Source organism: Fonsecaea multimorphosa (assembly GCF_000836435.1).
Source record: "Fonsecaea multimorphosa CBS 102226 unplaced genomic scaffold supercont1.8, whole genome shotgun sequence".
Classification (NCBI taxonomy): domain Eukaryota; kingdom Fungi; phylum Ascomycota; class Eurotiomycetes; order Chaetothyriales; family Herpotrichiellaceae; genus Fonsecaea; species Fonsecaea multimorphosa.
Genome location: NW_015971642.1, coordinates 96,279 through 120,431, shown reverse-complemented (window position 1 = coordinate 120,431; position 24,153 = coordinate 96,279). Strand labels below are relative to the sequence as shown.

The following is a 24,153-nucleotide window of genomic DNA, read 5'->3' as shown; positions in this document are numbered from 1 at the left end:
GCACCAGAAGGCAACCATGGACCTCGATTCGACTTATACTCGGTCTCTTCTACGTCGCTCCAACCTGACACCCATTCTGGCGCTCGCAGCTGTTATGTCGAATCTTTAATCCCATCTATAGGACTTCACCATACTTCTGCATATCTCAATCTACTCTCGTTTGATACAGAGGTCGTCTTCACAACATTGTCCCTGTAACGGGTCCAACTCCGAAGCCACCAGCTTCACAGACTCCACCTAGCTGTGTACCTTCCTTTCTCCGCTATGAGGTATATACGGGACAAGCCAGCCAGATCCATGTACACGGGCGACACATCATTACGGAGATTCGAATGGCTATGTCGGCACTGCGGTAGTCACTTGAAGGCACAGATAGAGGCTGCCCGGGCTTCGCTGCGATTCAATATCCCATGGCGCAATTGCAATGTCCTCAAGACAGCCAATCACAAATACAATATCCATATGGACGATATCTATTGCTACGAGTTCGGGTTCGTTGGAGAAAGCTCCCGGTGTTCGCGGAACTGTGCGAGGAGAGACAGCGGTCACCCTGTTGGCGAGGACGACGACACTAATTCGAACAACGATCAATATACCGATATGGGAGACACTGAGATTGATGAAGAGGACGCTGACACTCATTCGGACAACAATATGAAGGCTGAAATGGGAGACGCTGAGGATGAAGCTTCGTCAATGCATGACCGCACTGGGTCCCATGGCTCTCGGGGATCCACACGCCCTAGCACTGTCTCGTCTACAGACCCCGTGGATGCAGACACATCGTACTGCGGCAATTCGGACTCCCTTGACTTGGCGACCCTAGACAGGCAGAGGCACCTCTCTTCATCTTTCTTTAAAGAGCATGTCCATCTGGCAGAGACGCCACAATGGGATTCGCTCAGTCTGGCCTCGAGTTCTTCGGACGATTCGCTGTCGGTCCTCAGCAGTGACAGCACTGTCAGCGGATGCACCGCCTATGAAGAAGATGCTCCTTCCAACGAGGACGACTCCCGGATTTGTCCCCGCCGATGTCTCGACCTCGAGAACAATGAGGACTGTAGCATCGATGGAAACGGCAAACTGTGGCCGAATGAGATTTTGAGACGTGTGGCTGTTATTCTGACCGGGGAAGCTGAGCCGCAAAGACGATGATCGTATTGTCTTGTGTTGATCAACTCAGGGACGATTGCTGCTCTTTGTGGTAGAAATTATGCCCTTCTCTATGATATGTAGCTATTCCAATTCAGATCTGATACCACTCTGTCGCAGCTGGAGCCTGCTTGGGGCTGCTCCGTTAATCGGCCTTTTTCTCCAAACAACGCGGCAACCAAACTGCGCTGTTGTCGACTCCATTTGCGGGGAAGCAACAGGCCTCACTTTCAAAACCACGCGACAGCAGCCCGGTCGTTGATCATACTTTGAACAAAGCTGCGCCGCAAGGAATCTGTGAGTAGAAGTAATTCCACCATGGGCTCAGCAGGTAAAGACGACGTCTACGTGAAGGTATCTGCCCTCGAAGCGGGACAGCTCACTCTACCCGAATACCTCTTCATCACGGATGCCGACCCTGAAAAGAAAGCCACCGTGCCCTCTCTATCGTTTCTGATACAGCATCCGTCTCCAGATGGGAAAGTGACAAAGTTCGTCTTCGATCTGGGCCTCAAACGCGATCTGAGCAAATACCCGCAAGCGCAACAAGCTCATATTGCCAACCGTCAACCCACCATCCTCCATCCCGACTGCGCTGATAGTCTACGAGCAGGAGGACTCGATCCCGCGAAGGATATTGACATAGTCATGCTGTCCCATGTTCATTGGGACCATGAGGGCACTCCCGATGATTTCTCCACCTCTCAATTCGTCGTCGGGTCCGGGACACTGCACTTGCTGGAACACGGGGCGCCACCTCACTACCCGAAAGAGATCTTCAATCCAAACCTCCTACCAAAGGATCGCACATCCGAATTACCACCAACAATTCAGGAAAGCACCACGGCTGCGAAGTCACAGACCAAACATACGTGGCAACCTTTCGCGGGATTTCCCCACACAGTTGACTTCTTCGGCGACGGGAGCGTGTACATTGTTGACGCTCCAGGCCACTTGTTTGGACACGTCAACCTCCTGGCGCGTCTCGGGCCCACGAAGTGGGTGTACTTGGGCGGTGACTGCTGTCACGACCCGCGGATTCTCACGGGCGAAAAGGATGTTGCATTATATGATGATGGTCACGGCGGGTTGAGGTCTGTACATGTGGACACGGAGCAGGCTAAGGAGACCATTGCAAAGATCGGGCCATTGCTGAAGAAGCCGTGTCCCGTGTTTGCAACGGGAGGAAACGGGGAGCAGGTGGAAGTGGAAGTGATTGTCGCGCATGACAAGGACTGGAGAGAGGCGAATAAGAGCAAGTTCTTCCCGGGGACTATATAAGAAGGTCTTGAGAGGTAACTGGGATGGGATCGAGGACCAGGCGTCTTTGATCGCGAGTTGTCGTCGAATGAAGACACCACTCGACAGAAATATATTTCTGCCTCGTCGGCTACTAGGCTGTCCTTTTCTCCCTTATGCGTGTGATTCTGAGACATTACTATAGGCCTGATGAAGAATGATCTACCTGAGAGTGCGCTGCCTGAAGCACCTCATGTGGCACCCTCCGTTGTCAGACAGCTTGAATGCGATATAAATATAGCCCTATGTGTGTACGCACCACCTAGGTGGCCTTCAGTGGCATTTGAGATGATGTTTGTCCTCTCTCCATGATCCTGCGGCCCCTGAGAATCAAGCCTCGTGAAGCAGCGTGTCAAGCTCCAAGGGGGATATCGGGTGCCATTCTGGCACATCATGGTCCCTTAGCCCCTGTCGACTTGTTCCCCTATACTTGGATACTACTAGATGTATCGAGCATACTTTGATGAACCTACCCCTGTCCATCAATATCAGGGATTGCCCGCTCTACAGAGCCTATGCTTTGTAGCCGACTCGCCGAGTGCGAGAGCCTTGCTGCCCGGATTTACTAGTATTGGAGAAGAAGTTCCCCGAACCCCGCCACAATCGACGAAAGCCAACAGCCTCGGCTAAAACCTCCAACGACTTTCTCCTTGGGTTCGTTCCCCAACCCCAAACTTGCACCTGGCGACCTGTTCCCTTTCTCCAACGTGGTCTGGGTGTCTAATGGGAGGGGACGGAGTACGAGGTATTGTGGGAGAAGCCGCCCAGACACTGCGGTCCTGCAGCAGACGGAGTAGGTACGAGGTACCTCGTGATTTGGGCACCTACAATTTCAAACGCATCCCGCATCGTCAAATCCCGCACAATGATCCATCCCATTGGAGTTCTTTTCGGCATCGACTCCGAGGGGGCGTGTGTGGAGTGGCCGTTCATTCATCGTGGCCCAAGGAGGGCCAAAAAGCATGTCGACGACACTTTGTTGATTTGATCGCCTTGGAACGTATCATCTTGCATAACACGAAGGGACGACACCACGAGGCTGACCTAACTTTGTCCAAGTAACACAGTCGTGCGTCTGTATTATACTACCTACTACACGGAAAGACAGTACTCCGCAGCCCAAAGCGAACTAGAAGTATCACCAGAGACCACACACGAGCCAGGCGATCGAACTTCGTCGACAACCATGGCTTCTCCTCAAGATACTGTCGCTTTTATCGGTAAGAGAAGGGCTCAGACTTCCATTCCTTGTCATACACAATCACCTATTCTAACAAATTTCTCTCGACAGGCATCGGCGTCATGGGCTACTCCATGGCCGTCAACCTGCGCGCCAAAATGCCCTCGAGCAAGACGCTCCTGATCTGTGACGTCTCGGAAGCCGCACTGAAGAAGTTCCAGAGTGAAAACTCGTCCAAGGGACCCATCGAGGTCGTGTCCAACGGGCACGAGGCCATCAAGCGCGCGAATACCCTGATAACCATGCTCCCCACGGCGGCCTCGGTGGAGAAAGTATACCTGGACCCGACAACAGGTGTCATTCCGGGAGCCATTGAGGTTTCGAAGAACGGAAACCCGCAGAAGAAGCTGATAATGGAATGCGGCACGATCGAAACGGCCACCATTTTAAAAGTCGCGGCTGCGGCGAAGGAGGCCGCGTCGAAACTCGCATCGGGTGCTACGCTCGACTTTGTCGACGCGCCAGTGAGTGGCGGGCCCATGGGCGCCGAAGCGGGGACATTGACGTTCATGGTCGGCGCCACTACGACCGACGCCTTTGAGCGCGCAAAGGAGTATTTACAGCACATGGGCAAGAAGGACAGTATATTCCACTGCGGCGACGTCGGGGCCGGCACCGCCTTCAAGGTGATTAACAACTACCTGTCCGCCATCACCAGTCTGGCAGCGAGCGAGGCCCTCAACATCGGCTCCAAGATGGGTCTGGATCTCAAGTTGCTCACCGACGTGATCAATGTGAGTGGTGGCCAATGCTGGGTCACCTCCCAGTCCAACCCTGTACCCGGGATCCACGCCAACGCCCCCGCGAGTCGAGGCTACGAGGGAGGCTTTAGGATTGAGCTGTGCAAGCATGTCTTGGAGATGGGGTCGAGCTTGGCAGAGATGGTCGGCGCGCGCACTATCCTGGATAAACCGACTCTGGCGGCCTTTGATGAGGCCATGGCCGACCAGAGATACAAGGGTAAAGATGCCCGCGTGGTTTACAAGTGGTTGAATGACCAGGGACGGCCGGAAGACGCGGTCAATGGAGATAAGAAATGAGGTGGGATACGGTAGGAAGACACTGGGGAGAAACAGAACGTGCTTGAACATAAAGAAAAAGTTTCACGCCATATATGGCTTCAACTTTGACTGCTATTCTCGGTCGTCGCCTAGTTTTAGATCTCATGCTTGGTGCTGTGCACTGATATGCTACCTTTCAGGGGTAGCCTAGCTGGGTGCTATTATGACACCATCGACGACGAAGAGTGTCCAGTGATCTTGTCAGTGCGCGAGTGATGTCGCCACTAGCACCATCATGGCTAAGGTGATAAAGATGTAAGGCGGCTTTGATAGACTTCGGCCCTTGCGCTCAACTTGCATGGATCACATACGAGGTGCTCAGAGTACCACCGCCCACATGCGCGTCGTCCTCGCAGCAGACCGATGCGAGATGTAGCCCTTGTCCCGAATGTAACGGGTAACCGATCAGCAACGCAACGTGAGCTGGTCGGCCTTCGGCAAGCTCTAGCAGTCCCTGGTGGGCCAAGCTTTACGCTCGTTGCTTTGCATACCCAGAGGACGCTGACTGAAGGCACCATGACACAATCGACGAACTCTAGGATGAATATCGTATGCTCTGCCTGAGATGAGGCGTCCCCTCCTTGAGTCACTGTGCAGTTGGCAATACACCGTGACAAATGCTGCCACAAAAAGGGGTATTTGTGGATTGCAACAAGCTACAGACTCGAAAAGGAGGTCAATGTACTCACTCATCCTGCTTCGAGCATATCAGCGTAGATGTTGAGACTCGTTCCAATGACGTCGACAATTGCCCATGTCTGAGCGCCGCGAAACACCTGTGCCCATACCCTCAGCACGCCCGCGCTGAGGTATTTCATTGCAGCAGGCGACTCGATGGCCACATCGACAGGCATCGCAAACTCTGTCTCGTCCAGCATAGTCTTGACCAAAGTCGCTATTTTCCGCTCGTCATTCGTTATCGCTGGACCCGAGTTTGGCAGGCTCAATGCTTCCAGCCATTTACTTAGCAGGAAAGCGCACTCCAGTGTGCACAAAGAATGCTGGATGGACCACATGAAGGTCTGCGTCTGTGCAACAAGGTGGATACCGATCTTGACTGGAATGCTTAGAGCATGAGCAGAGTGTAGGACTGCTCGGACGAGCTTTGGTGTCCGCTTGACGGAAGGGCTGTCCCGAAAGGCGTTGGCAATTTGAATAGGGTCGCGAGTATCGAGCGCCCGTCCGGGCCCTAAGTCAACATTGAGGCGAATGTAGGCAAGGCGTAGGAGCGCAGTCGAGTTGAAAGTTACTGGTCCGTTCGGATTCATGGGGTCAAGGGACGATTCGGGATTGCGTTTCCATGCCAATTGCCAATTTCTCAGGGCCTGCTCTATGGCGGCGACGTCATCAGATCGTAAATCGCCGTCGTTGTCAAGTCGATATCGAGAGATCTGGCGGACGAAAAATATATGTTGCAACAGTGCATGTACGAGGACATAGTTGCCCACTGAAGAATTGTATGTGCTCACATCGTTACTATTCCGGGAGAACAAGCGATGCAAGGCTGTCTGAAAGCTGATCTCCGGGGTTGAGCGAGCCCGTACCTCCTTCCATTTGCTTGCGGTTGGCGCTTTGAATTCCGCGGCGTTACAAGGTAAGGTGAGATCAACTTCGGATGCCAATATAAGCGAAGGTACGTTGTAAACAATGGTCTGCAGATTGAAAAAGCAGAAGACGATAAACTTGGTGCGTTTGGTCGTCTCCCGTCGGATCCAATCTGTCCAACTAATGTCTTCGGGCATTGGCTGACTCTTGAAACCGTCGTCCCTCACCAGTGTCGCTAGGACGCTCTGTATCGCAAGCGCCTCACGAAGAATTTCCCGGTGCTTAGCCCAGGTAGCCATCGCCATGAGCAACAGCAGCGCCTGTGCTGTTTGCATCAGATCTTCCTTCTGCAAGCCAGAGTCGAAGTCTGGCTGAGACGGCAGGCCCAAGCACCCTGACATGGAGCCACTGCGAGGTGTTTCTCCTGTCACCAAATCGCTAGATTTCCCATGCCCGGAATATTGCGGCGAGATCTCTGCCGACCGATGGAAGGCTGCTAATCTGGCGTCCCTCTGGCGGATGCGTTGCATGGCTATTGATTGACTGACAGAAAACAACTCGACACCTTTTTGGCCCTCGAAGCAGTATTGTGCGCCGACTGCTGCCATTGCCAAGATAAGCTCGATGCAACTATTATTCACAGATAAGGTGGGAATATGGAGGAATGGTAGGTGTTCGTGAAAGCCATTGACATAGCCGGCCAGATATCTTGATAACGCTAGCCGGGAAGGGAGCTGAAAGCTGTTGGGCACCACGTGGGCAAACTCCGCCAACTTCAACGAGACATTTTGCCGGTCCTCGACGTTGAGGTCGGATAATGGACGATGGACGCTGTTCTGCTCGCTCTGTGGTGCCGAAGGACTTTCTTCCGGTTGCAGCGACGGCAGACGTGACCCGAAGCGCGAGAAGGAACCCGAATCTTCGGGATGATCTGGATTTGGGAGTGGACGAGATACAGGGCGTGAGATCTGACGGGGCTCGGTGGTTGGAAGCACGTCGGTTGCGTGGGTGAAGGACTCTGGTGAGAAGAAGGGAATGGGCTGTTCGGCGCTGATCATCGACGAAAAATGATAAGAGGATAAAGCGCCATTGTCCATGAAGTTTGCCAGATCTTGAAGAGAGTCCTCGAAATCGAATCCCACAATGCCATTGACCTGATCTGCTGGAGCTGGAATGGAATCCTGCGGGGTCGGTTCGGGTAGGAACTGGTCCTGTACAGGAAACATGGGAGTTGCGAGAGGGTTTGACTGTCGCAGAGGAGCATGAGCCTGGGTATCCTGCGGTCGAGCATGCTCCGCAGCCATGAGCAACGTTGCAAAGGAAAGGTCATGACCATTTGGCGTGCTGCTCGTGTTCTGATTCGAATTTGCAGGTAGGTAGCTAGGAACAATGCTTTGGGAGGCGTTGAAATCGCTGGAGGTCATGCTGGGAGGGTCTGGGAGATCCAAAGCGTGGTGTTCATCGGTGTTCCGTCGTTTTCGACTTGTTGATGATGGTGTTGAACTGGCAGCACCATTGCTCTGGCTATTTCGACCATTTCTTCCCCAGCGTTCAGCGTCGTGACTGAGTCTCTCATGTCGAACCAGAAGGTCACTCCATCAAAGTTAGCTACCAATGTTTGCGACACCGATGGTCCAGCTGGGTACGATACCTTCTTGTGAATTTGCTGTCGCATTGGTTACAGGCAAAAGGTTTCTCTCGGGTATCTGCAAGAGGTCAGAAGGGGCGCGCGTGCAAAGCAATAAGGTGACAGAGAGCCATACGAGTGCGTTCGTGCCGTTGAAGATGCTCTAGACGCGCAAACAGCCTTTGACAGTGTTTGCACTGGAATCTTTTGGGCTTCTTTGGGGGCGTTTCCTGATTCCGGTCCTCCTCCAACTCCGGGCCGTCAATCTCCACATTGATGTTGTCGTCAATCATGGGCTCGAAGGGCTCAAAAGCATTTCTGCCTGTCGCTACGACAAGATGCTGAAGCTATGGGGGGCGACTTGGGGCTGCCCAAAGAGGTATCTGGACAAAAGCTCGAGTTGGTTGGCGATGGGAATGAAAGCTCTGGGGGGGGAATTTTCCTGGGGTGGCTGCGGAGAGATTGGTGGTGGTGGCAGCAGGTCGGTGGACGCCGCATGTGCAGGCGAGCACTGACCAGGCTTTGAGATGCGCCGAGCCACCACCGCAGGAGGAAAACATGGGGCGAACAGGCCACACGTTGCGGGGCTCCGTACCTACCTAGGTACCTAAGTAGGTAGGTATGTATGAGTACCTAGGTAGGCATCCAGTAGGAGTGGCATGCCCACTGCCCAGACCCCTAGGGCGCCACCGCCTAGGAGTGGCCACGAGTGACCTAACTGAGTACTAAAACTGAGAGAAGGCACTCCTAGAAGCCCACTGAAAGCGATTGGCTGCATTCAGCTGCGCCCGAGGGATGACCGCTGTCTGCCGAGTATCGTTCTCAGATCACTCTGTTCACTCGTCTACACACGTCGTGCATACAAGAATCAATTTGCTGCCTACCAAGTGGCCTCCTCGGTCTCTTTATCAAGAAATCGTCGGTCAGTGACAGCTCCTGGGCCGCCGAATGCAATGACAAGAGTTATCATCCGCGGCTTTTTCAGCTGCACTGCGCCCTGTGCCTCCCATCAGAGTATCTGCCTACCCAGAGAGGCGGGCTCAAGACTTTCATCAATTCCAGGTCAACGAGGTAGGTACCTAGGATACTTGCCGCCCGCCCACCTCACCCGCCGATCCAAGGATTCCCTGCCTGAATCTAGGAATGTGGAACACGGGTCCCTTTGGCCCGGTTGCTCATGTTATTGGAGAAGTGTGAAAACATGGCGAAGCTGCTTTGGGCTATGCTTCTTACCCCAACGGCCATCCTCCAGCAAGTGGGACCGCGATGGGAAACAGATCTTGGGTCAATATCGATCTTGCTAAAATCCGAAATGTTCCTCAAGTCATATCAAGGATACTGAGTGCTCCTTCGACACCATCCTCAGGACCTGCAGCGGCGGAATGTCTTCCCCGTATTTGAGCCAGGCACCGCCGTCGCCGCCAGAGAGCCCCTCCGAAGCCACAGTCGAAGTACACGCTCTTTCCGCTGGTCATTTCTCGCTTCCGGAACGGTTCTTTGTACATCCAGCCTCGCAGACCGCCCGAAGAACCGTTCCCTCTTTGTCTTTTTTGATTATCCACCGAGATCAAGAGTCGGGTCAAACAACACGGATAGTGTTCGACCTCGGCCTCCGCCGAGACATTAACAGGTACTCGCCACCGATCCAGAAACATGCCGGGACGAGACAGCCCATGACAACTCTCCCCGACGTGACTGCCAGTCTCGCTAAAGGGGGATTGACACCCGACGACATTCATTATGTCATCTACTCTCATGTAAGTCTTACGCACTCAAAGCCTGTTGCTCGGCTGACGAAGGCGCCAACAGGTCCATTGGGATCATGTAGGAGAACCTCGAGACTTCGCTAAAAGTACCTTTGTGATCGGGAGCGGCGCGAATGCGTTGCTGCAAGGCAATGGATCACTACGAGGGAGTCACTCATTCTTCGAGTCTGATCTACTACCCGCGGAGAGAACGATCGAGCTTTCCAACCCTTACGAAGACGTAGAGGAAGAGGCGAAGAGACAGTCCTTGGGAGCCCACGGTCCAAATTTCTCTCAAGAATGGAAGGCTCATGGAAACCTACCTCGGACCCTCGACATATTCGGTGACGGCAGTCTCCTAATCGTTGACGCTCCAGGTCATCTTCCCGGTCACATTAACCTACTGGCCCGGACTAGTCCTACAAGCAGTGTTTATTTGGCCGGAGATGCGTGCCACGACAGACGGATCATGAGGAATGAGAGACAAATTGGAGAGTGGCTTGACGAACATGGCCATATCTGTTGTATTCATGCGGACAAAAAAGTGGCGGAGCAAACCATTGAACGAATCCAACAGTTGGAATTGACTGGAGTCGAGGTCATTTTTGCGCATGATTTTGAGTGGGAAGAGGATCCAGCAAACCGATCAAGGTTCTTTGGCAGCTCTTGAAATCTGGATCCATGCTCGAGTGTGATCACACACCGGGCAAGGCCTTTCCGTCGCGTTGATATACACCATTAACATACCTCGAAACATAGCACTGGGCGTAATCCCACGAAACTGCCAATCCTTCTGCCTGTTTTCTTGTGCCCATTGTCTTCAGGTTTAAAGTGTCTCCATTGGACCTCGCCAACATGGTTTTCCGAGGCATTGATGGTGGGGCAGCACATAGCAACACCTAGGTACTCGTATTCAGGTACCTAGGTGTGTACTCGGAACAGTACACTCAGACGACGAGACCACCGGCCGGGTAGTCGTCGGTCGAAAGTGGAAATTCATCTTTTCCCCACACGCCCGCATTTCTGAGCGTGGTTCGGTTGAAACCGGTTCCAACTCCGCCTTTTTTCTCCAATTCTATACCGCGCGACATAACTGCAGCGATTGTCTACCTAGGTAGGTTGTTGTGATATTGTGTTCGATTTCCCCTGAGTGAATAGCAACTTCTATCACAAAGCCATGGCCCCGCCAAAAGACCCCGCGGAACTAAAGAAAGCCTTCGTGTCTCAACTGGGCGAGGAGCAATGGGACGAATCATGGGAAAGCATCGCAAAGCTCAGCCCTGAGCTCTTCCAAGCCAGTGTCGATCTCATTGCGGTGCCGAAGAAGAAGAAATACTTGTCTCCCAAGATCCAGCAACTCATGTCGATCGCTGTCGACGCTGCCTCAACCCATCTCTACATCCCGGGTGTTCGAAAACATATTGATGCTGCGTTGAAAGAGGGAGCAACTCCGGCCGAGATCATCGAAGTGATTGAATTGACGGGAACATTGGGAATCCATGCCTGCAACATTGGAGTACCCTTACTGGTCGAAGTTATGAAGGAGGAGGGCATATATGAGAAACATGCCACCGTCGGCAAACCTTTTGACGAGAAGCGGGAGCAGTTGAAGGCAGACTTTACAAAGAACAGAGGGTACTGGCACCCTTTCTGGGAAGATTTCCTAGCGCTGGATCCCGAATTCTTTGAGGCGTATTTAAATTTCTCATCTGTGCCTTGGCTCAAAAATGTGGACGGCTCAGGCAAGGGTGGCGCGTTGGAACCCAAGGTCAGCCTGTTGTCGTTCTCAACAATTAGTTCCCGCTAACAGGTTTCGCAGGTGAAAGAGTTGGTATACTGTGCATTCGATGCTGCCGCCACTCATCTTTATGTCCCAGGATTAAAGCTGCACATGAGGAACGTTTTGAACTATGGTGGTACACCGGAAGAAATCATGGAAGTTTTGGAAATTGCAACTCAGCTCAGTCTGCATACATCCAACGTCGCTGCGCCGATACTGGCTGAGCGACTGGGCAAATCATGACAAGGCTGATATCTTACGGGGAAAGCCTCCCAAAAGCATCCATACCCAAATTCACGCATTCCAAATCTAATGATGGCAATAGCTGTTCCCCCCTGCGTCTTGAAATCGTGTCGGTCCAGCTTCGTCGAGGCTGGGTGGACAATTCTAAACACCCATGGCTCCCATCGTCTCGCAGAGACGCACTTTGCCGACTTCTCCAACAACAGTAATGGTGAATCTACATGCCGATTGGAGAAACCCCAATCTCCGCAGTCTCCATAAGATGGACGATGCGGTTACATTGACCGTTGACTACCTGGTAGCTAGCGCTCTTCCCGACACTCTCGACTCCAGAGTCTCGAGGCATTACCGATCAGCACTCTATGCCTCCTCTGGACTGGGCCCAGCCTAGGATCGCGCACATCACTAACTCGGGTCTAAACCCACAGGTTCCACCAATGGCGGCAGATGACATTCTGCGGATCATGACTTGTCCCACCTTGGCGACCGAGACAAAAGGCTATGGACCTTGTTGATAGACGGTATCACGGTCAAACAATCAAGCTTCTTGGCCGGAGAATCCCCTCTACGTTAGGGTCACCGGTGTCATTGCCTCCTCTGCCTTGTGACTATGCATCTGCTTGATCAGGAGATGTCCACCGGATGTCCACCTCCTGGGATGTTCTACAAGGATTTTCCCCATGTGGGTTGAGTCTGGACTTGATTCCCCAACTCGCTTGAGAATCATAAGCAGGGCTCCGGGACAAGATTCCCGTCTTTCCACAAAGGCACTGAGCCATCTCTCACATCGTCCGAGCCCAACTTTCCAAAGTCTCGCATTTCAGATTGTGAGAAAGGAAAACGGAACATCACCATGGCAAACCAGGCCGAGGAGCTCGAGCTCAAGCAAAAGGCTGAGATCGCCGAGTATGTTACAGAAGACCGCTCTCCAGAGGCAATCGAGTTCGCAAAGAAGGAGGCCAAATTGCGGCGCAAGCTCGATCTGTACATCGCCCCGGTGATGATGCTTCTCATGCTCATCAGCTATCTTGATCGTGGAAACATTGGATTCGCAGCTACCCAAGGCATGGCTGATGATATCGGCCTACATGGTAATCAGCTCAATGTAAGCTGCTTCGTATCACTCAACATTCTATCAATTCTATCACTTGACTAACCTGATGATAGACTGCGGTTTCCATCTTCTATTGTACCTATGTGCTAGCCGAGCTACCGACCTCGTTATTCGTAAAGCGACTTCAATTCCATCGAGTTATCCCTATCATCACCTTCTGCTGGGGGCTTGTGTGTATGAGTATGGGATTCATTCAGAACTTTGCCGGTCTTTGTGTCTGCAGAATCCTGCTGGGATGGTTTGAAGGGTACTTTTTTTGACCCGATCCAAGCAATAGACGAAGCTAATCTCCTGTGCCTCCCAGCTGTCTGTTTCCGTCCATGACCCTTTTCTTGGCCAACTGGTACAGACGAGAAGAATTGGCCCAGAGAATATCGTACCTCTTCAGTTAGTATTGTGCAATACCACTGGAGGCGCCCCAATCTGACCATCATATAGTCGCCTCTGCTTTGTCTGGCGCTTTTGGCGGTCTTATCGCCTTTGGCATTCTGTACATGGATGGCGTCGCTAATTACCCCGGCTGGCGATGGCTGTATATTTTGGAGGGCCTCATCACCCTCGTCTGGGCGGGCATGTGCGTATACCTGGTGCCCAAGAACTACCAGACTGCCTACTTCCTCAATGAGGAAGAGAAGAAAATCATGGCTGTCCGTGCCGAGCTCTCAGAGTCCTACTCCGGAGGCGACGGCCACTACAAAGTCAAGGACCTCAAACTGGCCTGGAAGGACATGAAGACTTGGTTGCACGGAGTCAGTCAAATTGCCGTCGTCACGATTTTGTATGGGTTTGGTACTTTCTTGCCCATCATCATCAAGAACGGATTGCACTACTCGACCAAACAAGCTCAGTATCTTGTCATCCCAGTCAATCTCTGGGGCGCGATCGTTTACGCCGTCGGCGCCGTCATCTCTGACAAATACCACAAGAGGTTCCTGATCATGGTGGTGTGTGCTCCCGTCGGTATTGCGGGATACGCCATTCTTTTGAAAATGGACGACGTGTCCGTGGGAGTTCAATATTTCGCCACTTATCTGATCGCCACCGCTTGCTTCCTCTGCACAGGAGGTAACATTGCCTGGCTGTCTGGCAATGTGGCACCAGACGGAAAGCGAGCTGCAAGTTTGGGTAAGTCTCGGTCTCTTGCTGCTACCCTCATTCATTTGACATCTGTCCCTTTCTTTTTTTAATACTAACGACCAATCTCCCCCACCTAGGTACCCAACTCACCCTCACAAACCTGGGCGGAATCATCTCTGGCCAAATCTACGCCTCCACAGACGCACCCAGATTTATCCTCGGGCACGCCTGGTCCCTGGGTAGTTTGGCTTTCGCCTTCATCGTATTCATCATTCTACGGGTGCTCTACGAGAGGCGTGAGGCCGAGAAGGCGGAACTACGCGCCCAGGGTGTGGTTACTCCACCCGAGGAGTTCACGGACAGATCGCCCGAGTTCAAGTATCAGTTCTAGACCAAGCACGCTGGACGGGTCAGAGGGAAACGAACGGACGTTGCGGGGTCAGATTGGAAAATTGAGGCAGATCCTGCAAGGGGCTGAATGTCCCCAAATAGCAGACTATATAGTCCAACTCCTTCAAGAAAGAATGTTCAAAGTCAGACCACGGTATAGATAGGCCGACTATCTGTCTGGTCCCGCAACCCATTCCGCACTTTTGTGGCACGGCCCCGATCCACTATGGATACTCTCCGTACCCTTCGACGCCTAAACGCTTAAACGCTGATGAGCGTCATGTACCAGCTTGTTGACTGGAGCATGTCTCTTCTCTTCGAAGCCAGATTTCCCCAAGAGGCTCCAGCCTCAGGAACCCTAATCCGTGGAGTCTCTGTGAAGGAGGAGAAGGCCTCGAGGCAGCGTCAGGGGCATGTTGGAGACCATTTTGAAAGTGACCACAAAGTTGGAGGCTTGTCGACCCGAACGAAATAGCCATCGTTACTCGTCTGACGTCTGAACGGAAGCCTGGAACCGCAGATGTGGGCAAAGGAAGGCTTGCTTCACGGGACGATCGTTCTGCAGCCGCTTCCGCCTCCTCCAGGGAGACGTAATCTCTTTGCCCTACACAGGCAACATGCTCGGATCCGGCGCAGCCGCACTGTGCCCCAATCTGGGAAAAGTGAATCTGGAGATCTTCTCAAAATCGGGGGCCTTGTCGCATGTCCAGACCCCGACAGACCTGTGCCCGACAGGGAATGTGCCAAAGCCCTTCGAGTCAATGACGACCTCTCTGTCTTCCCAGCCGAGAATGTCCCTCCACCTCTCCCCAATGTGCCTGTGACCCACAAACATCCTCTTAGACTTCCTGTCCCAGCTGTTGGTCATGATAACAGCGAGACCCGCTCCGTTGGCATTGGATTTGTGGCCCAGTCGGGTCCATCCAATGCAGTCTGGCAAGTCGAGATAGTCTCTTTGCGGACCATGTGCGTAGAGCTTCCTCGCCGCGACGAGTCGCGAGAGCTTGCCACCGCACGCTGGGAGTCGAGGCCGTGGGCCGTGGTTGCCAAAGACGTCTCCCCAGAAGACACAAGGGGTCCCGCCGTTGTGGCGAAGGAGAATTAGCGCGTAAGCCAGCGGTATGAACCATTCTTCAACGGGCGCAGCTAGTGACTGGGTTTCTTGTGTGTCATGGTTCGCAACAAACGTCTACAAAGAACGTGTTAGGTTGGCAAGTTCAAGCACGCCTTTGGAATGAGCCGAGGGTCTTACCACTGCATGGCTATGGTCCCGTTGTACCAGTGAGCCGTCAAAGATCGTGGTCAAATCATGCTTCCTTCCTTTCGAAAAGTCGCTGAAAGTATACACCAGCTGAACATCGAACAAGTTCAGCCGTCCGTGGCATCGTTTGATGACCTTAGTCAATACTTCCGGGTCGGGGTCCCAGTATTCTCCAACGAAAAACAACTTCGTTCCATGAGATGTTTTCGTGTCAAGATGTGTCAGAAAGTCCGCGAGAAAAGATAGAGAGTAGTGCTTGATGGCATCCAGACGGAAGCCGCCGAGATTGAGCAGCTCGGTAATCCAAGTTCCCCAGTTGAAGATATCTGTCCGTACGGCGGGATGCGAATGATCAAGATCTGCAAACATTCTGTGGCAAGTCTGTGAGTTCGTGGTTTTCTCCAACTCCTCAATCGTCAGAGATCCGAGCGAGTACTTACAAATAGTCATAATTTCCCAACTCCTTACTGACATCGGGTGCCCAGTCACTTCGCTTTCCTTCGCCAATGAGTTTGAAGATGCCATGATCTTTCTTGCGGGAATCGTAGTCTACGCCAGAAAAATGCTTCCAATTGTACTTCATGTCGGAGTACTTCGTGCCCCGCCCAGGAAAAGTGAACTTCGTCCATGTTTCCAGCTCATAGGGTTTAGAGATGGCCTTCGTCCGGTCTGTTGTGCTATGAGGTCAGTTGCTATCTGGTCACGATGTTCTCGAGGGTGCAACTCACCATGAGGGTCTACCTTGACACCCCAACTAGCTTCTTTCCCGTCTGGCGAGGCTTTATGGTTGAGAACGGCATCCCAGAGGATATCTATTCCCAGTTCCCTTGCCTTTGCACAGAATCGCTCTAGCTCCGCCTTATGGCCCCATTTCGTCCTTGGTGATAACACTGGTTTGCCACTGTTCTTCGCATCGAACTCACCAAGATCCCAAAGGTCATATATGCCGTATCCGTTGTCATGCACTGACGTGGCTTTGCATCCTGGAGGGATCCAGATGTGCGAGATACCTAATGCAGAGAGGTGTGGAAGGAGAGCTGTTAAGGTATCGTAATGGCTCGCACTTGGAAGTGAACAGTCGCTAGGCGGAGCAGGCAGATACCATTCAAAGGCTTGGAACAATGTCCTGTTTTTATCCGACTTTGGATCTTCTGGTCGTTAGCTAGCGATACCAGAATGTGTTACTTTATCGAAAGCCCTGGTGAGATCCTCACGGCTGCGAACAGTGGAGGTTGGGGAAGAGCGGGTGTTGCCAGACTGGGCGCTCTCTCCGTGTTGCCTTACCCTGAAACTCAGTGCTATTTCCACCGCCACTTATCGTCCTCACTATGGAGGACCAGCGCTGCATTTGCGGGTGCCGAAGTGATCTCTATCCGAGACGTTGTAGTCTGGTTAATCGAACCAAAAGATGGCAGCTGACGAGGAAGGATGGTGCTGACAACTGCAAATATGACGTCACGCTGCTAAGTCAACGCAAGCCGCTGAACAAGATCTTCTCTAACGAACGAATAGAAGCAAATTCAGAAAGTTCTATAGCAGAGACTAGAAATAAATAATGTTCGAGATGAAGCGTGGGAATCCAACATTTGTTGAATGGGGTCATCAACAGCCCCAAGGCTGTAACTTAAGGCGTTTTCAGGCCCGTTCCCGTGCGCCAATCAAACTGCCGAGATTCGCAAGGCTGAGTCAATCCGACCCACTTCACTACCTAGTATAGGTACGGCGAGGACGGTTATCTCGCTTTCCGTCCATTTGTTGCTTAGCATTGAACTTTGGTGAGAAGCTCACCAAAAGCACCAGCTTCGACTCAGATACTATGATTCCACCTCGCGAGGGGCACCGGTGGGCTGTGACTCTCCCCAAGCCTCAGAAATTTTTTGCACATGTGAAACTGGATGCACTCGCTGGATCGCCCTTTCCGCTGTACTTTGAGACAAGGGGATATAGGCACAAGTCCTGATGCCGAATAGTCCCATTGATCTTATACCCGCTCGATCCTGGAAGCACTTCCGGAGCTGTCCCATTCTCCACCCACTTCCTCAAAGCCATCAGAGCGTCGTCTGGGATCGGGCCACTTCCTCCGCCGCCGCAGTGTCCCACGCCAGGAGCAAAGAAGACGCGATAGAAGTCGGTGACATTCGGATCCAAGGTCTTGACTCTGCCAAAATAATTCATGGTCCCATTCGGCATAATCAGGTTGTCAGCCAGACCTTGCCATGTAATCGCCTTTCCACCGGCAGCTTTGAAGGCCGAGAGGTTCGCGTTCATTGTACCCATTATGGAGTCATACTCCACATGAGATTGATGAATCAATCCTGGAAACTCGGAGTAAGTGATGTTAGATGTGTTGTAATTGGCGTCCTTGAACAGGAAGTCACGGAACCAACTGTCAGAGATATCAAATGGCTCTGCAACAGTCGTGCCATTGGTGAAGGTCTCGGTGGGCGCCAACGAGCTGAAATTGGTACCGGGGAGAATTCCATACCAGAGTGCGGTGCCATTGGCAGCGGTCGGGCCTTGCCAAATCTTCTTCACGACGGTCGCAGTCTTGCTCGAAAAGCGCCTGCTTGTCCCATCGGTATGGCACGTATAGTTTTTGCCTACAAGGCTTGAAGGATCAAACTTGCAGAGTCCAGGAGCCCCAATGATACCATCTTGTAGGCCGTCCAGATGATCACACGCTGCAACAGCAGCGGCGTTGACAGCGTCAAACTCACATTGAGGAGGGGAATAACCTTCATTATTCATCACGGTGTACGGCCACTGCTGAGCTGGAGTAAAATCATTCCAGTTGATGGCAGGAGCCGCGGCGACAATGCCATCGTAATCATTCGGGTACATCTGTGCTTCCATAAGACCCTGTCGGCCGCCTGTTGAACAGCCTTGCCAATACGCGTACTTGGGTGCAGACCCGTAGAAACTGGTGGCAACTGCTTTTCCTAGCACCGTCATGTCGTGGACTGACCTCGAGGCAAAGTCAAGGAGGAGGTTTTGGTTCACATCACCTTCGCTGACCAGCGCCCACGACGTGGCGTCTCCAGAGTTATTCTGGGCGTGTCCCGCATCGGTTGATACAGCGGCATAGCCGCGCTGGACAGCTGGTGCCAGCGATGACCAGGATCCAGCAACATATCCTCCGCCTCCCACGCCGAGGAAGATGCCATTCCACCCGGTCAGAGGAAGCCATACCTGGTTGTTGACATGGTCCGAAGTCCCTGGATGGTTCAGGCTAACATTGACTTGACAGAAGCTGAGACCAGTGATGTTCTGACCCGGCCAATTGTTTGATTCACCAGTGATGTTGACGGCATAATTGTGGACTACTGATGCAGTTAAAGAGGTAACGATAGCTCCTGGGACATTTGGCTTGGGAAGAGAGTTGGAACAAGTAGCTGCACTGGGAAGAGCTTTCACACAGCCGATAGCACCGAAAATGATCAAGAGACAAAGCATTTTGGCAGGTGGGAAATTGGGCAAAGGTTACACATCCGAAACATCGCGGACGCCCAAAGAGCTTGACAAGTCTTATATGTGCTTGAAAATGCTTGGTTCCACGCAGACTCCTGGGTTTTCTGGCACTTCAGGAGACTTGCCTCCAGACAGCCTTAGGCGCCCTAAGTGCCGTCGATCCGCAAGCGGCTGCAAGTCAATCAGAAGAAAATGCGGGGAAAGTGCAAAACCTGCTTTTTGACGACATTTCTGCGGCCGTGTAACTTATATCCCAGCCATTGAGAGATGAAGAAGCAGCAAAATGAGGAGAAATCGTACCGTCATCGCCGTCTGCTTCGGCAGAAAGCCGTGTCGATCCCGCTCTTTGCTCTTCTCTATCTGCCACGGCTCAGGAGTTCTCCCGCAGAGTATTGACAATTGTGTGGGCCCAGCACTCGTCGGCAATCCAGCAGTCTGTGTTTTCGCAGTGCGCCGTTCAGGAACAGGGTCCTTCTCGCTAGTGGTAGTCCTCAGCATGTTTGAGTGGATGAATCGTCTTGAACTTGTCAGTGTCTGCTGACCGAGCCATGCTGGTTTGCTGACTCAATTCGTGATGGTGGCCACGCACCCGCTCCCCATTCATGTTATTAAAACGTATTCTCGTCGATATTTGTTCAGAGCCAACTTCGTCGTCGTGGTCAGAAGAGAGATTACCTTTGGGCTGTCTGCCTACAAATCAGGCGTGACATGTCACTTATCTGTAGTAAAATGCAGAAGTCCCTTACCGACGATTCAATCTGTAACCACACCGCTTGGCGTAAACGAGGAAGCATGTTGTCATAGTCGGGCTCAAAGACGACCCTGCGAAGAGAATTCCAGCGCAAGCGTCCTTATTTCCAGAGATCATAGCCTTGCACTTGGTCTGCAAAAGCACAGTGCCTTGACTGGGTATTGAACAAGGCTGAGATTGGGGCACCATCAAAACAGGCATTCTCTGACTGTGGATTGTTTCACTGAAACTCCACGACTCAACTAAATCATGTCAGCCTCGACTTCTCCACGGTGAAGACGTTGGAAATGAGGTTCATTACTAGACCAGCCTATCGCGGAGACACAACGTGCAGACGAGCAAACATGAGGCCTGTTGCCCGTGCAGACTCTGCTAGCTCGCTAGCATCAGTTCATTTGGTCGCGCATAGACAGCCACTTGGTTTTTTGAGCGTTGGACGTGATGTCCTCCTGATGCTTCGAGTGATGGATTGCTTAACGGCTCATCTGATGCAACAAGCATCGTATGTCAATAGCCAGTGTTCTTGGCCGCCCAGCTATGCATAGGTTTAGGGTTTTTTGGCCTCGAAGTCTCTTTACATCCGACAGGAGTGACCACCCGAATGGAAGTAGGCGCCCCTCTGCTATGCATTGTTCCATAAGAAGTAGGAGCGTCAAGAGGGTCTTTTGCTAGACGTCCTTGTTTGAGAGCTCGTTGCCACTCGCGCCATTAAGAGTCGCCTTCGCACGGGCGGACAGGGGAAAATGACCCGGAGACCATGGGTCAGCAGTAAACCGTGCGTTCTACTAGGTGAGACTGGAGGAACGGGCTGGGCAAAACAAAAATTCTCACAAACTGTGCTTCAATGCCATTGAAATAGTCGCAGGCTTGACTGGTTGGCATCGTTTCATCCGCCTGTGACCAGTTTGCCACATAGCTGTTGAGACTGACTGTCTCGCGGATGTTGAGCTCAACCATGGCTCTGCTACGATGGGCTCGGGTGGTTACGAGGAGGACGATGGAAGAAAGATCGGAATACTTTCGGCAGAAGGGAAGACCAACGTGACCTCTTGGCGACCCGGAGCTCAAGTTGGCACCTCGGGGCTCGGGGGAGGCTGGTGCAACGCCCGGTAAACCGGAGGATTCTCGTCCTCACTGAACTTTTGAAGCTCACAAAGCAATTGCTTCCGTAACACCCACCTCTGCAGCTCTGTACTAGCCCTCTTCACCGTGTTTCTCCCTCCATCCTTCTCTGTGCTCACTTGCATTTCAATAGGCAAGAAGCAACATCACCTTAGCTATCTGCCCGCCCTTCGACCTTGGTCAGGTCCCCTTCGTTCAGCTACCTAGCCATCATGGCACCCATCACCGATCAACATGTCGAGGATTTGAAAGACCTGGTCCACAAGCTCGAAGCTCGAGTCTGGTCTCTCGAGCGAAGATTAGAAGGCGAAAAGAAGACCTCGCTCACGGATTCTATGCGCATGATTCTCATCGGTCCTCCGGGCGCAGGTGGGTTTGGCATTACCCCCGTCGTATTACGCGTCCGAACTGACACGCCCTCACTAGGCAAGGGAACTCAAGCTCCCCGAATCAAGGAAAAATACTGCGTGTGTCATCTGGTATGCCTACATGCCTCCGTCGTCCTCGGGCCAGAAATTGATAGTCTTACAGGCCACTGGTGACATGCTTCGAGCACAAGTTGCGAAAAAGACTGCTTTGGGAAAGGAGGCCAAGAAGATCATGGATCAAGGCGGCCTGGTCAGCGACGACATTATGATCAACATGATCAAGAACGAGTTGGACACGAACCGAGAATGCGCCAACGGGTAAGATTCCGTGCTACAAATACCGTGTTCATTACTGACGTGGCCAGTTTCATCCTTGATGGCTTCCCCCGAACGGTCGCCCAAGCCGAAGGCCTCGACTCCATGCTTGAAGCAGAGAGCAAGCCTCTCAAGCACGCGATCGAACTCCAGATCGACGACGGTCTACTGGTTTCCCGTATCACCGGCCGGCTGATCCATCCAGCCTCGGGTCGGACTTATCACAAGGTCTTCAACCCACCAAAGGAACCCATGAAGGACGATATCACTGGAGAGCCTCTTATCCAACGAACCGATGATAATGCCGAGACTCTTAAGAAGAGGTTGGGAACATATCATGCACAGACGAGCCCTGTGGTGGCCTACTACAAGAACAAGGGCATTTGGTCCGGGATCGACGCCAGCCAAGACCCAGATCATGTTTGGAAGAGTATCCTGGGCGTTTTCGGCGACTCGAAGTCTCCAGCCACCGGGAGCATCCTCAGCAAGATCGGATTGCGGTAGACATGGGCGATGACAAAAGAGGAGGAACCTCTTTGCTTCAATCTCCGGAACGAGCACCGAATTGCGCTGGAATGATAAATTAAGAGTTTCCGGAAAAGATTCAAGCCGTGTCTGCAAATGTGTACAAGTTACGGGAACTGGGTGTCCAACATGCCCTGGAAAATGGTGAGTCGCACGCGGAAAAGGGTTCTGACTTTGAGTACATATCTTGCGACTTCGCGAAACGAATACAAGACTTAATTGGCACAAGCGAGCCACGCGTCCTTTGTTTATCTTTCCCGTCACAGACTTGAATTCAGGAATCATACCCGGTCGACTACCACCAACTGACCGAAGAAGATGGCCAAGATTATTCAGCAAACCCGTAATGACAGCGATGAACAGGTCGGCACCCAGTCGGGATGAGGTCCGAGAAGACCGAATGGCCATGGGACCCGGCCATGTCTGAACCTTTCTTGAGATGGCAATGAACGATATCTCATCGGCTGTGACGAATGGGCCGCCGATCTTGATATCAGGCTGAATCGTCGTTGTCGGGCGGGTTACCGAGTCTGTCGATCCGCTGCAACGGCAGACCCCGCGCCTCAGGTACAAATGGCACTTCCCCACGACATTTCAATGGATGCATTTCCGTTATATTTCCTTGCCCTTTTGACATCCCTTCGACAGGCTTTGCTATCTAGGTATATTTCTACAGCTTCTCACTGCGCAGGTTCTTGCTACCATGTCTTCGTCGAAGGAAATACGTTGGGGCATTATGGGTACGTTCAACCCAGGGACATTCCATTATCCCTCCTAACTGAGAACATCTTTGCAGCCACCGGATGGATCGCGCAGACCTTCGTCAAAGACCTCCTTGTCGACCCGACCACACGTAATGTCAAGGACATCTCTCATGTCGTTACCGCAGTCGCATCCTCCTCGTCTCTGTCCTCCGCGGAGAAGTTCGTTTCCAAGTTCGTTTCCGCATCTCAGTCGACAAAATGTACCCCTTACGGCTCCTACGAAGAACTCGTGAAAGATCCGTCTGTGGACATCATCTACATTGGCTCACCACACTCTCACCACTACCAAAACGCCATGCTCTGTCTCTCCCACAATAAACCTGTCCTTTGCGAGAAAGCCCTCACAGTCAACGCCGCGCAAGCTAAGATCCTATACAAGACCGCGAAAGAGAAGAACCTCTTCTTCATGGAGGCTGTTTGGACTCGCTACTTCCCCATCAGTCAGTCGATCAGGAAACACATCACGGACAATGACATTGGCGAAGTAATCCGAGTTATTTCAGATTTAAGTATTGGTGTGGTACCCGAGAAAGAGTTCGATCTGGGCCACCGTATGGTGAACCTTGATCTAGCCGGTGGGGCTCTTCTCGACTTGGGTATTTATGCTCTTACCTGGGTTTTCCAAACAATGTACCATACATTGCCTCCCCAGCTCCGGGATCAGTCTCGCCCCAAAGTGGTGGGGGCAGCGATGACTCCCGAACCACGTACTGGCGCCGATGAATCCACACTGATGCTCCTTGAATTTCCCAAATCGACTCCTACGGGGAAGACCAAAGCCCACGCCGTGGCTACCACCGCTATGCGCGTCAGCGACGATCCGGCACGAGGACACGAAGGGAAAGGAGATGTGGAAACTCCTGCAGTACGCATAGAAGGCGAAAAAGGCGAAATCCAAGTGTATGGCCCAATATATCGACCGATGCGGTATCGACTGGTACCGAAGGACAAAAATGCGGAGATCCTCGATCGGAAATTTGAGTTCGAGGGAGGGTGCCACGGTATGATGGTATGTATTTGTGTCCTCCGTATCAGACATTTTGTTCAGCGCCGCATTTGGGGTGAGCTAGGGCGTTCGCTGACATCTATGCTACCTGCAACAGCACGAAGCCGACGCTGCCGCCCGCTGTCTAGTTGCTGGAAAACTGGAATCCGACACCTTACCGTGGGCGGAATCCACGCTGATTATGGAAATCATGGATGAAGCGAGGAAGCAGGGTGGCTTGGTGTATCCAGATGCGATCGAGACAACAGACTATCCCGTGAAATTGACAGCCAAGGTGTAGAAGAGACACAGAGGAGGCGA

At 52.4% G+C, this 24,153-nt stretch overlaps 10 protein-coding genes across 10 annotated transcripts; 8 read left to right on the top strand and 2 right to left on the bottom strand.

The window, feature by feature from the left end:
• Positions 1-264: 264 nt before the first annotated feature.
• Z520_04738 (uncharacterized protein) lies at positions 265-1,155 on the top strand (the record flags this gene model as incomplete). Its single annotated transcript, XM_016775242.1, has 1 exon — positions 265-1,155. One exon carries the CDS (start codon positions 265-267, stop codon positions 1,153-1,155), a length of 891 nt encoding a protein of 296 aa, XP_016633285.1.
• A 315-nt stretch (positions 1,156-1,470) lies between these two features.
• On the top strand, positions 1,471-2,433 carry Z520_04737 (uncharacterized protein; the record flags this gene model as incomplete). The annotated part of the gene is made up of 1 exon (XM_016775241.1): positions 1,471-2,433. One exon carries the CDS (start codon positions 1,471-1,473, stop codon positions 2,431-2,433), a length of 963 nt encoding a protein of 320 aa, XP_016633284.1.
• Positions 2,434-3,637: 1,204 nt separating this feature from the next.
• Positions 3,638-4,731, top strand: Z520_04736 (uncharacterized protein; the record flags this gene model as incomplete). The annotated part of the gene is made up of 2 exons (XM_016775240.1): positions 3,638-3,671; positions 3,743-4,731. The coding sequence occupies 2 exons, from the start codon at positions 3,638-3,640 to the stop codon at positions 4,729-4,731; spliced, it is 1,023 nt and encodes a 340-aa protein (XP_016633283.1).
• Positions 4,732-5,441: 710 nt separating this feature from the next.
• Positions 5,442-8,217, bottom strand: Z520_04735 (uncharacterized protein; the record flags this gene model as incomplete). The annotated part of the gene is made up of 3 exons (XM_016775239.1): positions 5,442-7,890; positions 7,949-8,003; positions 8,061-8,217. The coding sequence occupies 3 exons, from the start codon at positions 8,215-8,217 to the stop codon at positions 5,442-5,444; spliced, it is 2,661 nt and encodes an 886-aa protein (XP_016633282.1).
• A 1,089-nt stretch (positions 8,218-9,306) lies between these two features.
• Positions 9,307-10,339, top strand: Z520_04734 (uncharacterized protein; the record flags this gene model as incomplete). The annotated part of the gene is made up of 2 exons (XM_016775238.1): positions 9,307-9,681; positions 9,734-10,339. 2 exons carry the CDS (start codon positions 9,307-9,309, stop codon positions 10,337-10,339), a joined length of 981 nt encoding a protein of 326 aa, XP_016633281.1.
• A 507-nt stretch (positions 10,340-10,846) lies between these two features.
• Positions 10,847-11,692, top strand: Z520_04733 (uncharacterized protein; the record flags this gene model as incomplete). Its single annotated transcript, XM_016775237.1, has 2 exons — positions 10,847-11,437; positions 11,489-11,692. 2 exons carry the CDS (start codon positions 10,847-10,849, stop codon positions 11,690-11,692), a joined length of 795 nt encoding a protein of 264 aa, XP_016633280.1.
• An 853-nt stretch (positions 11,693-12,545) lies between these two features.
• Z520_04732 (uncharacterized protein) lies at positions 12,546-14,274 on the top strand (the record flags this gene model as incomplete). The annotated part of the gene is made up of 5 exons (XM_016775236.1): positions 12,546-12,797; positions 12,860-13,053; positions 13,111-13,193; positions 13,245-13,931; positions 14,021-14,274. The coding sequence occupies 5 exons, from the start codon at positions 12,546-12,548 to the stop codon at positions 14,272-14,274; spliced, it is 1,470 nt and encodes a 489-aa protein (XP_016633279.1).
• Positions 14,275-14,877: 603 nt separating this feature from the next.
• Positions 14,878-18,987, bottom strand: Z520_04731 (uncharacterized protein; the record flags this gene model as incomplete). Its single annotated transcript, XM_016775235.1, has 5 exons — positions 14,878-15,462; positions 15,526-15,904; positions 15,975-16,203; positions 16,263-16,682; positions 17,436-18,987. 5 exons carry the CDS (start codon positions 18,985-18,987, stop codon positions 14,878-14,880), a joined length of 3,165 nt encoding a protein of 1,054 aa, XP_016633278.1.
• A 2,100-nt stretch (positions 18,988-21,087) lies between these two features.
• Z520_04730 (adenylate kinase) lies at positions 21,088-22,062 on the top strand (the record flags this gene model as incomplete). The annotated part of the gene is made up of 4 exons (XM_016775234.1): positions 21,088-21,244; positions 21,302-21,354; positions 21,407-21,561; positions 21,609-22,062. The coding sequence occupies 4 exons, from the start codon at positions 21,088-21,090 to the stop codon at positions 22,060-22,062; spliced, it is 819 nt and encodes a 272-aa protein (XP_016633277.1).
• Positions 22,063-22,786: 724 nt separating this feature from the next.
• Z520_04729 (uncharacterized protein) lies at positions 22,787-24,133 on the top strand (the record flags this gene model as incomplete). The annotated part of the gene is made up of 3 exons (XM_016775233.1): positions 22,787-22,823; positions 22,880-23,856; positions 23,951-24,133. 3 exons carry the CDS (start codon positions 22,787-22,789, stop codon positions 24,131-24,133), a joined length of 1,197 nt encoding a protein of 398 aa, XP_016633276.1.
• Between the last annotated feature and the right edge of the window lie 20 nt (positions 24,134-24,153).